Below are 17,518 nucleotides of genomic sequence, written 5' to 3' on the forward strand. Positions count from 1 at the left end.
TTTTGCTTATTACACCATAACAACCCTGTACATGCTGTTTATGTCCCTCTATTATCGACATAGTTTTCATCAGTACCATACTTCGTGATACTGAGATGTAATGTGGCCAATGAATCACTAAAGAACTTGGGCTATGAAATTTCTCGTCAGTCATGAAACTGTGGTCTCCAGCAGGTTTACCTTAGTTAGTTATTTTAAATATATAAAGTATTCTTCATCCAGGAATGAGAACCGACTAAGTTATTTCTACGACTGTTTTCTGAATGGAGGAAATGGTTGGTAGAATGTAATTCCTCCCTCAAAACAGGCGGCACTTTCAGCTAGTGACGTTTAGCGCGGCTGTTGAGCATTAATCTACTAACGAAAGAACACAGTTTGTATAGCAGGAGACAAGGAAGAGGGAATGGAGGAGGAGGGGAAGGGGAGGGGGAAGGGAATGGAGAAATAAGGAGGGGATTTGAGGGAGGGACGAGAGGGGATGAGTGAGTCGACATGGGGTGAGAGGGAGAAGAGTGAATGAAAGAGAATGAATGAAGGAGGGAGGAGCAAGAGGAGTGAGGGAAGGAGGAGCACGAGGGGGTGAGGGAGGATGGAAGAAGAGAGGGTGAAGGAGGAAAAAGAGGGCGTGAGAGAGGAAGGAGGAAGAGAGGGTGAAGGAAGAAGGACAGGGAGTAAGAGAGGAGAGAATGAGTGAGGAAAGAGTGAGTGGAGAAGGGAAAGGGAAAGAGAAGTGAGTGGGCGAGAGAAAAGGAAAGAAAGAATGAAGAGAGACTGTGAGAGGGAGTTTAAAGAATATTAGGTCAAAGGGCACAATAAAAAAATGGGAGGAGGGGATATGTGAGTGGATGGAAGGAAGAGGGCGAAGGACTGAAAGCGTGGAGGGGAAGAAGAAATAAGCGGAGGGGTGAGGAGAAGGAAGACATGATGAAAGGGGTGAGCATGAGGAAGAGGGCATGAGAGGAAACACGGGAAAGGAGAACACCAGAAGATGAAAAGGGCTGGTAAAAAAAAAAAAAAAAAAAAAAAAAAAAAAAAACATGGAGGAATAAGAAGAGTAAGAAAAGGATGTTGATGGAGTTAAAAGTGAGTTATTGCCAACAAGAGACTAAACTAAATGCTTCACTTCTGCCTCCCCCCACTGCCTGCCTACCTTGCCAAAACCACCACTGCCTCTCTCTCATATCGCTATTCAGACTCTCCCTGGTTACAGAAGTCGGTTAGAAAAGTCGTCTGTTGCTCTAAAGGACGAGCGCTTCGTCCTTTATCGGTACAGGGAAGTCTGATTATTTGAATATCGTTAAGAGAAACGTTTTTAGTTATTCCCAAAACCCACCGGTATGTCCCGAATACATCCTGCTAACACCGTTACATCAGTTCTGAATGAGATAGACCAAGTATGTACTCAGCATGGAGGGAGGACATCAGGACCGAAGTGGCGACATCTGAAGGAATTTTGCACTTATGCGGACTGCTGGGTCTCAGGGAACGGGCAATCAAATCTACGCCAGAGTTGGACACACAATAAAAGACCTTCTTGAAACGTACTTCACTCCTAATTTACCTTAGCTACCTGTAAGGACCCATATAGACAAAACACTTTCTACCGCTTCCTTGTTGTAGTAAAAGTTTTCCTTAGGAGGACAGAGGACGGAGGGTGCAGAGTCTTCCACGTCTCGTGTTCCTCCTAAAGAAACATATCTTTGTTGCTAAAGGAAATATCGCAGAGTTTGAGAAAAAATGGCAAGGAAAGGAGATTGCAGGATTTTTTCAGCGTTTCTGGTTCTTCCTGCAAAAATGAATCTCTGCAACGACTGGGAATCGATCATAAATATGTTGGAGACTCTCACCAATGCTTTCTGGAGCTCTGCCCATCCCTCGTCTTATTTCTCTGTTTAGACTATCCTTGCCTACCCTGCCTTCTGCTTCACCCACACCTGCCTGCCGTCCTCACGTACACCTGCTCAGCCTAGCCCACATTTGTTATGCCTCATCCACACCTCTCTAACGCAACAGCCTACCTGTTCTGCTCAAACCATGGCCACACCTGCCTCATCCACATTTGCTTCAACCACACCTGCCACCTACACCTGCTTCATCCACGCCTGCCTCATCGATACCTACCCTGTCTCACCCACACCTGTCCTGCCTCACCCGCACCCACCATACACAACAGCCTATCTTCTCTACCTTGCTCAGTGCTTCACCCACACCTGCCCTGCCTCGCCCACACCTACCTTGACTTACTCATTCTGCCCTACCTCGTCCATACTGTACCTGCCCTACACTCCTGCCCTGTCTAACCCATGTCTCATACACACATGCCCTGCCTCACCCACACCTGCCTCACCTACACCTGTCGTGATACCTCACCCACACCTTAATCATCCACCACCACCTTTCTTCTTCTTTTTTTAGTTGGCTTGCAAATTACGTTCTGTTTTCTTCCACTGAATCACGATAAAGTTACTTGGCACAACAGCTGTCTAATCTCCTCTCTTTTTTTTTTTTTTCCTTCCTCTCATCTTATTTCTCTCCCCTCCTCCTCTCTCTCTTTTCTACATTTGTCTATTGACCCTCCTCTTTCCCCTCTCTTTTCTGTTCTCTTTCTGTTTCTATCCCCCTCCCCCTCTCTCTCCCCCAGTTTCCTCACCCTCTCACCACGAGACTAGATCAATACTGTACCCATCTGAGACCCTTAGTAGGCCAGCAGAAGGTGCACACACACACACACACACACACACACACACACACACACACACACACACACACACAATTCAGTAGGGAACGTACTGACAATCATTTCATCACCAGGTCGCTGCATATTCGTATACCTAATGCCCAAGTCTACTGAATATGCCGAATTCTGGCTATTAATTTTTTATCATACTCAAGGTTACCGTGTCGAACTACTTCAACTCTCTTCATATGAAGTACAGTTGCGTTCAGGAGAAACAATACACATCTGCTCATATTAACTACTTTAGAGTCTACCACTTGTGAGGTGTGGAACCGTTTCACTTACACCCTGGTGCACTGGTCATCAATGCGCCAATAAGTGAGGGAATTAGTTCCAAATCTTACCACAGATGGATATCATAGTACACTAAACAAGTAGACGTGTATCGTTTCTCCTGAACGCAACTCTACCTTGGCTACTTAACCCTTTCAGTATCACTGACTCGCATGGATATTTATTTCGGCTATATTCAGGTCACTTTATGAGGTGACGAAAGTTTGAACAATGTAAAACTTGTAGGAGACAGTTATGAACCTTTTGACTACTACAATTTGTCATCGAAACAAAATCGTGTTCATTAGACTGAGTAAACAAATGAATCGACAAAAGACAAACAGTTAAATATAATTAGGCATCCTGAGATTAACTAACCTTATTTGCGCTGTCAATTTCCAGTCACAATATTCCTCTCACATCAAAACTGTTAAAATTACGATATACATGCTGTCTAACCCGTTAAGTGCTCTATACAGCCTGGGCTGTTCCGAGTGCGACTGCTCAATACAGCCCTGGCTGCGCAGGTGAATTTCGAATATAGTGCCATGGTGACCAAGGCCGACCCATGCAAGCATGTTTGAGCCTTCAAAACCGAAACCGAAAAAGAAAACGAAAACCATACATTCCAGTAGGGAATCAGACACTTCGATGTTCATCCATGACTTTACCAAGGTAAATATTGAGCTAATATTTCGTTACTGCGTACTTTGGCATGTATTCTCTCAATTCCCAAGACAAAATTTGGCCTTTGGTAAATTTCATTTTTACCCCTATGTCTGCGCACCACGGACACCTCCAAAAAACCGCCATGCGCAGTTAACAGACTAATAACAGTCACATACGTACTTACACATACTAGTCCTTGTCCGAATGTTAACTTAGATGTTAAAATGTTATAATGAGCATACCCAACACCCAAAACACATTCATGTTTAACGCCAAAAATAGTATAATCAATTAACAAATAGTACATATACATCTTCATTGTACAATATGTCGGTGATGTATAACACACTGCACATTATATATATATATATATATATATATATATATATATATATATATATAGATAGATAGATAGATAGATAATCACCAGACTTTTTCAGTGGGACAGACCTCGAATAGGTAAAGGTTTGATAAAGCTTTACCTCGCGTTCCTGGCTGTCAATATTACACTGGCGAGTAACAATTACTGCTTAAATATAACTGTACACAAAATGCTGAATACACTAAGTTTATGCATCTTTACATACATAAAACACTTTAACAGACATTATTTTTTGTACATGGAAACATTGCTAGAGCCACAAGATGAAATCACAAGCAACACACACACACACTGGCTAACTACAAACGTCAGAGACTGTTGCCTGCCGCATGGGTAGTCAAGGTCACTACGTTCTTCACCTTTCCATACAACTCTGCAGCAATTCTGAAACCCATTATTTTTTATTACATGTCTGTTTCAGTATTTCATCTTTTCTTTATAATCTTTACTGTAAAATGAGGATTTAAAATGGGTCTTGTAGATAGCAATGGAGCTTTAATCATTCATATACGGGTCTTTTTTTTTTTTTCCTTGTTCTTGCTGCTGGCATATATTATACGTCCTCAAGGTCCCTTATATCCTGAGGGAATTGTTAAAAGATACATCTGACTCAGCCAGTTTAAAAGTGTAGCCTAAGCTTAAAATGTTTATTGGGAGATAAAAATAAGGGCACCGACCAGAATGGGTTGATCGGACAGTGATTGCACACCTAACAGTTGTGTGATATCGGCAAAAAACGACAACCTCGTATTAAATGTGTAGCAGTGTTTTGGGATATTTCGTATTTAAATCATCTGTACCTACGTTTTGTCGCAGTGCTACAATGATGATGATGATGATGATGATGATGATGATAATAATAATAATAATAATAATAATCTGCCGATGCTATCATGTTGCTATAATACACAATTCATGTGTGATAAATCTGATCACAATACTATAAATTACAATTTTAAAAAATGGCTGGGGGAAAATCAGCTGCTATTGCCGCTGCGTAATTAGTAATGAGAAGGTAATTAAATGACGCAATCGATAACTCCGATAACGTTATGACAATGAACACGATGTGATTTAGTGTCTGCCTGGTCTTCAGATAGCCTAGTCAGTCAATAACCTTGAGAGGGAAGCGTGCAGAGAAAAGCCGGCTCTGCTGAGGGGAAAAAAATAAAACGGGGAATGCGGGTTGCAAGGATGAGAGCTTTGACTACAAGCAATGATGCAAGGCTTCACACACACACACAAAGCAAAAATGCGGGATCATCTGACACTGCTCGAGACGATGCTAAGCAGCTTATCTGCAAAGGAGAGAAATGATTCGGCGACGTTACAGCTCCTAGTGATGGCTCGGTTATTGCTGGCAACTGTTATTGTTATGCCACTCAGCTGATGCTGGGCGCTAGTCAGTTATGGAAAAACTTTACCTCTTACATTTCAACATTAACCCTACATACCTTAAAAAATACTCAACCAACACCGCACAACAGAATCAGCAACTTACAGGGCCACTCTAGGAGCTATGGAGAACATAATCGAGTCGGTAGTTTAGTAGAAAATTCACTAAGTAAGGATATCTTACACCGAGCACTACCTCCCGGGGCTGGCGACCGAGTAGTGGCCGTGGGAGAGGTGTCGTCTGCTTTAACCCACAACGCGCCTGCGCCCTTTAGCGAAAATCTTCCACAATTGCCTGCCTCTTAAAAAGAAAAGAAAAAAAAAATGCTTGCTGCGTCACTTGTTTGCAGCTTGCCTTTTTTTTCGGTAAAGTTGACTTCTTTGGCCATTTATTAAACGAAGTACAAAAAAAAAAAAAACAAGTCAGTCCTGCGCCCTCTACCACCAATTTTCCACTAACTCCACTGTCTCTCTGCTTGTCGACTTGCGCACTGCTTCTGTTATGCTGGGTGTTTTTAGTTCGACCTCTCGTCCTAAAAACGCCCGCGACTGAGCGGGATCCTCTTTCCGGACCGGAAGTAAAGCACCCTCAAAGGAACAGGGCATAAAAACTCGGCAGTATACCTTAGCACATCTATTGTCTTAGTTCTAACTCCTTAAAATACAGAACAAAGTGATACTGGATACAGAATGGACAGGGTGACAGAGTTACTATTACAGGTACAAAGTGTACACAGCACAATAAGGTTGTCCAGGGCAAATACAATTATTTCAACACACATGAATATTACAAATCACTAGGGCACGGTACAGTTATTGGAGTTAAGGCAAAATTGTCATTTAATGTACCCGACCGGATATACTATACGTGGACGGGGTGAAGGGTCAGATTGGTTGCTATTACTTTATACATTACAGGGCGCGGGTCGCGACATACGGGAATGTCACTTAGCCGCGGCGACACTAATTTACTGGTTCTGTCTTTACTGGCTGGTCTCAGTTTATCTCGGGGCGCCACTGGTATAGACACAGTTCTCTAGTATATCCAGGCACCTTGTTATTCGTGTTCACTGACCCTTGTTGTCTGCCCTGGTGTTTATATTGACTAATGGTCACTTTATATTATATTGCCACGGTTTTACTGTCACTTTCCCTTTATGCTTATATTCACTGATTGTCACTTTATATTGTCACTGCTCTACTGTCCCTTTCACTTCTGCTCATTCACTTAGTCTCTAACATGACTTGAGGGGTAAGGGCCGTCGGCACTAAACCACTTGTCCCTGGGGTTAGTGGAGGTGGCGCCCGGGCGTGGGAGGGGGCCCCTCCGGAGAGCTCTCCTGCAGGAAACAATATATGGCTTTCGGGGGCGTCACTGCCCGGGCCTGCTTCGTAGCTGGGGTGCAGGGAGGCCCTACCGTTTGGGGGCCTCGACCTAGTAGGTGGCCCTCGCGGCTGGGGCCAAACAACTTCAGGAGGCGGGCCTGCTGTCTTTTGCTCTGGGTGGAGGGCCTACGGGGAGTGAGGCCTGAGCGGTCCCACTTTGGGGCCTGCTGGCTGGCCCTGGTAGGCCGGGTGCTGCGGTTGCCTACAGAGCGGGGCGCCGTCAGGAGTGGACTGCGGCACCTCTCCTCTCGGGCGTCCGTCAGGGGCCGGCGTCGTCTAGGGTTCGGCTGCAGGGCAGGGATAGGACCTCGCCACCACTCCGGTAACGGCAGCACCTCTGGGAAACCACACCTGGAGGGAGAGAGTAAAGGGCATCCCGCGCAGCCGAGAGGTAGTGAGCCGGCCGTGCAAGGGACCTTCTCCTCCGGGAGAACCCTAGAGACTGCAGATGAAGGGCGTACGGTGGCCGCTCCTTCCCCCACACGTACGGTGGCCATTGTGGCGGTTCCACAGTCTCTGAGGGTAGCAGCAGAAGGACGTACGGTGGCCGTTCCTTCCCCCACACGTACGGTGGCCGTTGTGGCGGTGCTGCTCCCGGGGGCGGAGGAGGTGGATGAGGGACGTATGGTGGCCGTTCCCTCCCCGACACGTACGGTGGTCATTGTCGCGGTTCCACTCCTCCTGCCCTTACCTGTGTGTGCTCAATAGCCAGCACGCCGAGGCTATCTCCAGGTATGGCTGTAGCTGAGGGGCGTATGGTGGCCGCTCCCTCCCCCACACATCCGGTGGCCGTTGTGGCGGCGCTACAAGGGGCAGCAACTGAGGGGTGTACGGTGGCCTCTCCCTCCCCGGTACGTACGGTGGCCGTTACCGTGGTGTTGCTTGGGACTGTACCTGGAGCAGTCCCACCCCGAACCTGGTGAGGGCTGCTCCGTTTGTAAGGTCGTCTCTCATTCCTGCGTTGTTGTTGTTGGGTCGGTTGAGAGGAAGAGGAACTCAAGGTAGGGGCGCCCCGGCGCCCTTCTCGCTCTGAGTCAGTCTCACACTGACCTGGCCCGCCGTGGTGTCCTCCTGGGGTGGTGGTGGGGCTGCGGCTCGGCAGTGGGGTGGGGGGGTTGGTCCGGCGGCGGCGGAGGTGTGTATTTTAGCTTCTGCTTTTTTTTTTTTTTTCAAGCTACATAGTCTGTGGCATCAGAAAATTGTATATACACATACCCACACACACACACACACACACACACACTTATATATATATATATATATATATATATATATATATATATATATATATATATATATATATACACTGCTCAAAATAGAATAGTACTTAGGATAATTTTCCTGAATATATTGAGTTTATAGCAAACATATGTTCAAAATCATGTGCTAATCATGAGAATCAATCACTACTGAGACTCTCAGTGGGATATGACCACCGATTTTCAAAAGATTGGATGAAAAATTTATATTTGAAAAAGATGAGCACCAAAATGATAATCACACAGTGAATCAGATAACACATTTTATAGACTTAATGAGTTTAATTCCACTCCAAATCAACATTAATAATGGGTAGCAGCACCACTCAGTCTCACACACTCTCGACAACGCCTACGCCATGGTCAGAATAGTGTTCCGGATCACATTTTTGTCAGTGTTCCTCCACTCGACCTGGAGAGCAACAGTTAAGTCCTGGACATTGGAAACGAGGGGCTGACGGTTCCTAACTGTCACCGAGTATACTCGAAATGTTTTCAATCGGATTTAAGTCCGCCGACAAAGCTGGCCACTCCATACGCTCGGTATTGTGATCCTGAAGAAATGTGGAGACGAGTCCAGCACCGATACGATTTGCCATTGGCAAGACATAAGGCTTCAGAATATTGTCCCGATAACTCTGGGCGTTCATGTTACCCAGGACATTAAGGAGGTCCGTACGATGACTGGTGGAGACTCCGGCCCAGACCGTTCGAATCCCCGCTGGGGCAGGGAACAGTTTAAGGATTTGAATTTCATTAAATCAGGCTTTACTGATCTACCAGAAGACCTGCCGACATGTCGTAAAAATACCCCCGCTAATACCAATACACCAGTCCTGCATGAGACAGCCCTAGCATGTATTCAATATGGACGGTGGGTGTCAGCGCCGAGGTGGTGACATGTAGAGGTGTATGGTATGTAGGAGGACTGCTGGGCCTTGATAGCAGGCTGTGAAGCCTATGCCCTGAGTCGGACATATAAAAAAAAAAAAAAAAAAATTACTGATCCACACCCCCATCGGTCATGTTCCATGACAAACTGAGGGTTGTAATGCTGTCGTACAGTTCTCCAGACCCGAATACGACCATCTGGGTGATCAACACTGAAGTGGCTTTCATTCGTGAGCAGTACATGTGCCCACTGGTTCACCGTCCAACGGAGGTGTTGTCTAGCCCACGCGAGACGAGCTCTGCGACGTGCAGCAGTCATCCGAGGCACAATGTTTGGTCTCCTGGAGTGTAGGTTGACTTCGTGGAGCCTGTTACGGACGGTATGGTCTCTCAGAGTCCTCTCAGTGGCAGCCCGAAACTCATTCTGGATCCGTCGAGCTGTCAAACAGGGGTCCCGACGTGCCAAAAGAGCCATATGACGGTCCTCTCTGTCATCAGTTATCCTTCCACGACCTGTCCCACGTCTCCTACGGTAACTCTGTGTATCCTGGTAGCGATGCCACACGTTCCGGATACACCCCTGACTCTCACCCATTAGCTGAGCAACCTGTCGCTGCGTCTGTCCATTCTCGAGCATCGTGCATGCTGTAGCACACTGAATCTCATTCAAGTGTATTCTCACACCATGAATGACCGACAGAAAGCAAACCAACAGGGTTAGAATTGTCAAAGACATTTTTTAACAACAGGAATCAATCGCCTGCAAGTAACTTGCACATTTGACCTGACTTGGGAGAGCTGCTTTCTGAGTCATGACCAATGAAGCATGACTAAAACAAAACATGAAAAAATGAACACGATACACTCCTGAATAGAAATTATCATATTTGGAATAATTTACATCGTGATTTAAATGATTACCAATACATCCTTGAGTACTATTCTATTTTGAGCAGTGTATGTTAAATATGTAGTAGTAACAACTAGTGACGCGAGGTAAGCTTGATCAACCCTTTCCTTTATTCGAGGTCTCTCTCTCCAGGGGATCAGGAGACGAGATGATTCTGCATTCTTCCTTCTATGTGTTCCCGACATAATCATATCATGGATACCTACAGAAAGCTGATCAGTTTTGTGAATCTGCATCATGCCCATCGGTAACATAATTCTACAGTCCGAACAGTTCCAGATGAATTAATCCCTCCAGTTCGATTACGTATTTTGTTTATCATTCTAGCAGTCTCTAAACAATTTATGTAGCTTTAGGGGAAGCATTTGTTTTCAAGGAGTATATGAAGCGGTCAAAAAGTATTTCCTTAGCTGAATAGCATCATTTGAAGGCAGCAAGAATAACATTTAAAATAAATCATCGGTGTGATGTGAGTAAGCTCAATGTCCAGTGAGAATCATACCGAAATGACGGAATCCCCACGGAATCCCAGTTTTTCTTTTATACTCCATTCATAGATGTGTATCAGTAGGTGATTTTATCGTTGTATAAAATTCAAGGCGTAAAATTATTGCTGGTGTATTCGACGACATCGAGCTTAGACGAGAGACGAAGGTTGCATTCCAAATGACTTTGGAGATTTCGTAACCCCTCTTCCTCGACTATTTACATTGCACATACATGTTGCAAGGAGAGTGGAAAGGTTACAAAAGGATGAGAAAAAGGCAGAATATAAGAGTGAAGTGGAGGAACAATTGGGTAAATATGAATTGGAGTAGATGGGGGACGTGGAAGGTGTGTGCAAGATATTCACAGAAGAAATATGTGTAGCATGTGATGTGGTGTGTGGGGTGAAGAGAAGACGGAAGGGGGTGCAAGGAACAGCACGGTGAAATGAAGAGGTGAGACAGGCTGTGGTACAAAAGAAGAAAGCATACAATGAATGGATGGAAAATACGGGCTTGGAAGAAGTTGAGAGGCGGAAGAGAGAGTTATATGAAGAAAGGAAGAGAGAGGTGAAAAGATTAGTAAGAGAGTAAGAAGAGAGTGGATGAGGAATTTGGAAGGAATTTGAGTGTAAAGTGGAGGAACTGTAAGAAAATGTTCCGCAAAGAGGTGAAGAGAGTAAGACATGGTGGCAGTGAAGTTTGCAGACGAGTGAAAAATAAAAATGGTAGATAACTAGTGAAGAAGGGAGAAAAAGTGAGCAGATGGAGAGAACGCTTTAAGGAATTGTTGTGGCTGCGGAATGGCTGGGAGAAGGAGGGAAGATGAGAATGCTGGAAGAAATCAGTAGAATAGAAGTTGTGGAAGCAGTGAAGAAAGTCAAATTGGGGAAAGACACAGGAATTGATGGAGTGTGTGGTGAAATGCTGAAGCATGGGGGAGAAATAGTAGTAGAATGGATGTGGAAGATGTGCAGATTGGCCTGGGAGGAAGGTAGAGTCCCGGAGGATTGGAAGTCAGATGTAATTAACTAATTATTCCCTTGTACAAAGGAGAAAGGGAAAAAGAGGTGTGTGGTAATCATAGGGGCATTTGTCTTCTTATTGTAATAGGAAAAGTGTATGGTAGGATACTTATTGACAGAGTTAGGGAAATAACAGAGGAATTAGTTGGAGAAGAACAGGGAGGCTTTTGGAAGGGAAGAGGTTGTGTAGATCAGATATTCATTCTTAGATCTATAGTGGAAAAGTTTCTAGAGAAGGGAAATAAGTTGTATGCGGCCTTCATGGATTTGGGGAAAGCATATGACAGGGTGGATGGACAAGGACTGTGGAAAGTATTAAGAATATATGGAGTAGATGGGAAGTTGCTGAATGCTGTGAAGAGTATGTACGATGGTGCTAAGGCTGCAGTGGGTGTGGATAGTGAACTGAGTGAATTTTTCTCTTTGAAGGTTGGGTTGAAACAGGGATGTCATGTCTCCATGGTTGTTCAATCTGTACATGGATGGGGTAATAAAAGAGGTACAAGGTAGGGCAGTGGATGTTGGAGTGGCCCTAGTGAGAGAGAGTAATGTTTCGGAAACTACCTGTACTGTTGTCTGCAGATGATACTATGTTGTTAAGTGAAGACGAAGGGAAGCTGCAAGGCTTGGTGGATGAGTTTGGGACAGTGTGTAAGAAACGGAATCTAAAGGTGAATGTAGGGAAGCGTAAAGTGATGGTCTTTGAGAGAGGTGAAGTCAGTGAATGTACAGTGAGGTTGGATGGTGAGGAAATGGAAAATGTGAGTACGTTTAAGTACTTGGGGAGTGTGATGAGTAAGAATGGAAAGTTGGAGGGTGAAGTGCTTGAATGGGTACAACAAGGAAGAAAGGTTGGTGGTTCCTTGAAAGCAGTGATAAGAAACAGGGAACTGAGCATGGAAGTGAAAAAGTTACTACATGACAGTATTGTGATACCAACTCTAACGTATGGAAGTGAAGCTTGGACGTTGTTGGAAGGACACAAGTCAAGAGTGAGAGCAGTGGAAATGAGTTATTTAAGAGGAGCCTGTGGAGTCACGTGGAGAGACAGGCTGACGAATGAGAATATAAAGGAGCGTTGTGGTGTGGATGTGGATGTGATAGGAAGCGTTAGGAGGAACACACTGAGGTGGTTTGGCCATGTGGAGAGGATGGAGGGTGAAAGACTGACGAGGAGAGTGTATATGAGTGAGGTGGAGGGGGAGAGAGGGAGGGGGAGGCCGAGGATGAGATGGAGGGATGGAGTGAAGAGGTATATGAGAGAGGGGGGTGTGAGTTGGGAGCAGGGCAGTGAAATGGCGGGGGACAGGGCGACGTGGAGGCGATTTGTTTGTGGGCCACCCCGTACGGGATTGAGGCGTCTGGCAATAGGTAGATAGATAGATGTCTTCTACTGTACGTTATTGATGTAAACTCGTTCGATAATGGTACGATATAAACCCAAGGATGGCCCGAGGAGTTTGTGATGGGGGGGGTAACCTTGGTTTTGACCACAACACTGTGGTTGTGACCAACTTGCCGCATATTTGACCAACTCGCCCCTTATTTGACCAACAAATTAGATACAGCACTTCTAGTATTTCAAGAACAAAAAGTAGCCCTAGTGTATATATATATATATATATATATATATATATATATATATATACACACACACACACACTATAAATTCACCCTGATGATTTAACTGAATATTCATTGGACTTCAGACTATTCCCTACTCCATTTGTTGAAAAAGCAGCTTTTTTTTTTCTTTTTTTCTTTTTTTTTTGGCCAACTGTGTGAACGTTTGACTAACTCTGAGCCAAGTGATGGGGCGGTGACTCCCCCTCCCCCCCCGTGGTCGGGCCGTCCCTACTTGTACTTAGAGCCACCTGAACTTGGACCCAGCCTGACAAGAAAATAGACCCATGGAAATGATTTAGTTAGTCTGATTAAACTATTTGACTCAGTTATGACATTTGGAGTTATTTATGACCAGACAAGTTGCAGGAGTGCTTACAAATATGCCCCCCCCCCCCTTTGCCACTGCCACCGTTCCATTAGCTGAAGGGGGTCCAGTTCCAGGCACCTTGATTACTATGGTACTTGATATTGGCTTAGACTATTCTTCTGGCAGGAGAGAAACTAGGGTATTTTGTATTTTGTCCTCTAAATATGTACACAGGTCTACATAATCGAACTTTTTTTCTCTCATCAGGTATAAAATATAACATTTCTAGGCCTATTTTTTGGCGACGATCACGAATATGCAGTCCATTTTATCGTAGCACGTCACAATTTTATGAAACTACCTTTTGTAATTTTGGTTGAATATTAACGCTGGACGCATATGCATACTTATAAAAAAGAAGTTTTTCTTAGTATATCTGAAGTTTCGAAGGTTTTTTGAAGTGTGTCGATTCCTCGTATAAATTCAGTGTCTCCAAATAGTCCATATATGCACTGTATTTTCATCCAAGTTGAAATGACAAAACAGCAAACTTTCCTGCAAGACAAAACAAAGAGTGAGTTTCAGTGCACTTTTGCGAATGTCATACCACTCAAAATCGTTGAGCATTAGATTTCCTTCGATGCTCCGTTCCTGGCTCGTTCCTGTACAGCATCCAGCAGTAATCCGCGAGCATACTTCCATTTCAGAAGCCTTAATAGCGATGCTCCACAGAAGGTTTCATATTCCTATTGTGCAGCAATACCGCCTTCAAACTTCTCTTTGATGAATCAGTGAATAAACGCCATTGAGAAAGATCATGCTCTCGTGAAGGCAGCGGAACAATCCATCAACGTCGTTGTAAAGACATAGTGGTCCATCAACAGAAAAATATGAAGAATTTCATTTTATTTTCTGAAGTATGTTCCTCGAACATCTTTCTTGAGCAGTCATTTTTCTTTCAAACGAGATGCCAAAAGTTCAGCCTTGTCCTTCGGTAGTCCCAAACCTCGAACTAAATCATTCAACTCTCCTTGAGAGAACTATTCAGGTGTGTCTTCACTGTTGGCTAAAAATTCTGCATCCTCAGCTGCTTCCTCTGACTCAGTTTGGGCTACATCTTCGTCCTCATCGTCGCTACTGGCAATACCATCTTCTGGCGGCAATGGAATGGGAAGATCTTCATCGTTGTGCGGCATTGGTCTTATAGCGGATTCCGGACTGGCGTAAGCAATCTTGTGCTTGCTCTTAACAGAAAACTCGGATATGTTGACCTTGCAGAAGCAGCAAACTGTAACATGATCTTTCGGCTCCCTCCATATCATAAGCACGGCGAATGGCATTGCCTTTTTTCTCTTATTCAGCCAATCTTTTAGTCCATTCGAGCAAGCTGCACAAATTACATGCGTTGCCCATTTCCTGTCTTGATCTGCAAGAGCACAGCCGAAGTACAGATGATAGATCTTCTTGATATCGTTCGTAATGTTGCGTCGCTGTCCCCTGGGGGTGAACGAACCAAAGACATAGCAGAAAAAATCGGGGCTATTTTTGCATTGCATTGACATTTCAGCAGATTCAGTAAACAAAAACAGCTGCAAAAAAGCATAAGCAGTGTTAAGAACAGGAATATATGTGAATGTTGTTATATACGGTTTCAACATGAAGATTGATCACTCATCATAAAAACTAAACGTGGTAGGAAAAAAAAAAAAAGGATGGGATTTTCGGAATCAGCACCTAAAACTATATCAAGAACACCACAAAACTTTCATGATGACGTGCATATAAAAAGAAAAACATGTTATTAAAATATTTTGTCCTCTTGGAAACTTCTCCTTTTATAAAAAAAAAAAAAAAAGTCTCTACTCTCCGTTTCTAACTCAGTAAATTTTTGACCATCTCAGAACCAGACATTGGATGATTGACCCCCCTACCCTCAACCCCCGGGTCGTGCCATCCCTGCATGAACCGCATAGAAAAGAAAGTTTAAGGTAAACTATAACATGCTAAACATGTCGCCAAAGAAGAAGTGTTATTAAACCTACTATGCAATTTAAAATACGGTTCAAAGAAATTAAGGAGAAGCCTACTGATAGGTTTGTATGTTACGTAGGTTGTCCGACAAGAAAGTTTGCTACTAAGTAGACTTAGGTCTGCTGTTGCCACGCATTTCCCTGCAGTTAATTCAGTTAAGAGCTGCCTGATAAATAACGTACACGAGTTGTATGGCAGTTCAGTAGAGCAATGTCTCACTGCCGCTCGAGCGGGAGTGGTTCCAAGGAATGTAATCATAACAGTTTTTTCTGCTTATTCTTCCCTCCACTTTCATTCCCTTGGATAGATTTTTCGAACCGTAATGGCACATAGCCTTCGCTTGCCTTCACACTAACTATACTGTAGGCTTTTCAAACCTTAATAAAATCGTCGCATAGTAGCAAGAACACACTAGAATGTGTCAGAGGATGGAAATGGGTAGAATTACTGAAAGAAAAAAAAATCCCACAAACTGAAGCAACCAAAATGACTTGCTTCTCAGAGCCATGTTTAAGTGTAGCTTGGAGATTCCGTTGCACCTCCTCTTGTGCGATTTATTATACACGTTACACCTCAATATCCTCTTGTGTTATCGATCATATAATCGATGCAAACTATGACGACACTGAAATGATGTAAATAACGCATAAAATATTATTAAGGTGCATTGTGCAAATACTGTAAAATACTATTTTCAAGCTGGAGATGATGTGAGGAATAAAGAATTAGTTGATATTTTTGTCTGATGCCAGTTTATGTGCATAACATTACATTTTCATGGATGTTTGACTTTGGTAAGTTCAGTATTTCTTCCCGCCCTCATGCCATTCTCTCTCTCTCTCTCTCTCTCTCTCTCTCTCTCTCTCTCTCTCTCTCTCTCTCTCTCTCTCTCTCTCTCTCTCTCTCTCAACACAGATGACCTCGATTATTATTAAACTGTTGGGCAATGCAAGGCGGAGAGCAAGCTTTCAAAGGCCAGAGTATCAGTGAAGTACACTTACTACTGTAAATTAGTTTGATTATTATTTTCATTATTATTATTATTATTATTATTATTACAACATAATGGAATAAAAATATATAAAATAATATCTATTGACTATGCGAGGGTCATTAAGGCAAACAGCCAATTTTTGGTAAGTTCATTCCTCCCCTAGAAAACAGTTTGAAACCATTGATGTTATAACCAGTAGAGTGTGTTTTGTGAGCCCATGACGAGTGAGCGAGCGTTTGTACATACGCCTATCATGATAATTTCATCTTGGTGTAAACTTCCAACATTTCTGGTGAAGTAGTTGAATAATAAAAGAATAACTGAGCTAAAATTTTAACATTCTCATGTTTGTCTCTCACGATTTCTCTCAGGGTGTGCATGCAGCGAGGCGTGTAGCATTTATAACACGCGTATGCCGTGTTAACCAACTGCTTCGGTAAACCCTTGGGTATTAATCGAGTGATAAAACACAGAAATGGGGCAATCACCTTTGCTGATTTCACCCCCTAAACATAGAAAGAACGTTCATGTAAAATCATGAGCGTAATGTCCGATATTTAGTTGTTAAAATTCATGCAAGAAAACATAGCGTTACAACAGAAAATCTTTAATAGCCCTCGGTACATTACCTTGGAAAGCTGGGATTCCAAGGAGTTTCTTTGGTCTCATGACTAGATATATAGCTTAAAACAAAACTTATTGAATGTACTTAGTACCTGCTGAAAAAAAAAAAAATCTCTTCTCTATCTCACATAGCAGAAAAGCTATTAGCCTCTGAAAATCATCGCGCTCGAGCTTGTCGGGCCGCTCATTTCTCAGCTGAACGTAAATATCGTTTCGCTCGTAACCAGGTCCCCAGGTGTACTTTTACTGAAAAAAGACAAGAGGGAAGCCGGCTTTGTCTAAGAGTATGACCAGCCCAAAAACTGAACTTAAGGTAATGAGTAAGAGTGAACAAATAAACGACTCATGACTAACAGTAATAGATTCTGTGAGTGAATGACTGAGTGGATGAGTCAGTGAATGCTGGTGAGTGAATGAAAAACAAGGCAGGCAGACATATTTATAGGGAGACAGATTGATGGATAGAAATAGACAGACAGATATATGTGCAAATTTTGATCGATATATAGATAATTTTGTTTGTC

General features: G+C 43.5%; 1 protein-coding gene across 4 annotated transcripts in view; it reads right to left on the bottom strand.

The window, feature by feature from the left end:
• Men-b (NADP-dependent malic enzyme b, mitochondrial) overlaps nt 1-17,518 on the bottom strand; it is an 89,659-nt gene that overhangs the window by 58,093 nt on the left and 14,048 nt on the right. The window contains exon 1 of one of the 4 annotated variants that reach the window (XM_080276192.1): nt 5,563-5,675. The exons of 2 other annotated variants lie outside the window; for them this stretch is intronic. In XM_080276192.1, the coding sequence (XP_080132318.1) occupies nt 5,563-5,591 (29 nt within the window). In that variant the 5' untranslated portion in view covers nt 5,592-5,675. Of the gene's footprint in view, nt 1-5,562; nt 5,676-17,518 lie in introns of those variants that run through there. One more of the 4 variants, XM_080276193.1, reaches the window with a different exon arrangement.

Source organism: Coenobita brevimanus, chromosome 64 (genome assembly GCF_032717465.1).
Source record: "Coenobita brevimanus isolate Jiangsu-jjx chromosome 64, ASM3271746v2, whole genome shotgun sequence".
NCBI classification, from domain to species: domain Eukaryota; kingdom Metazoa; phylum Arthropoda; class Malacostraca; order Decapoda; family Coenobitidae; genus Coenobita; species Coenobita brevimanus.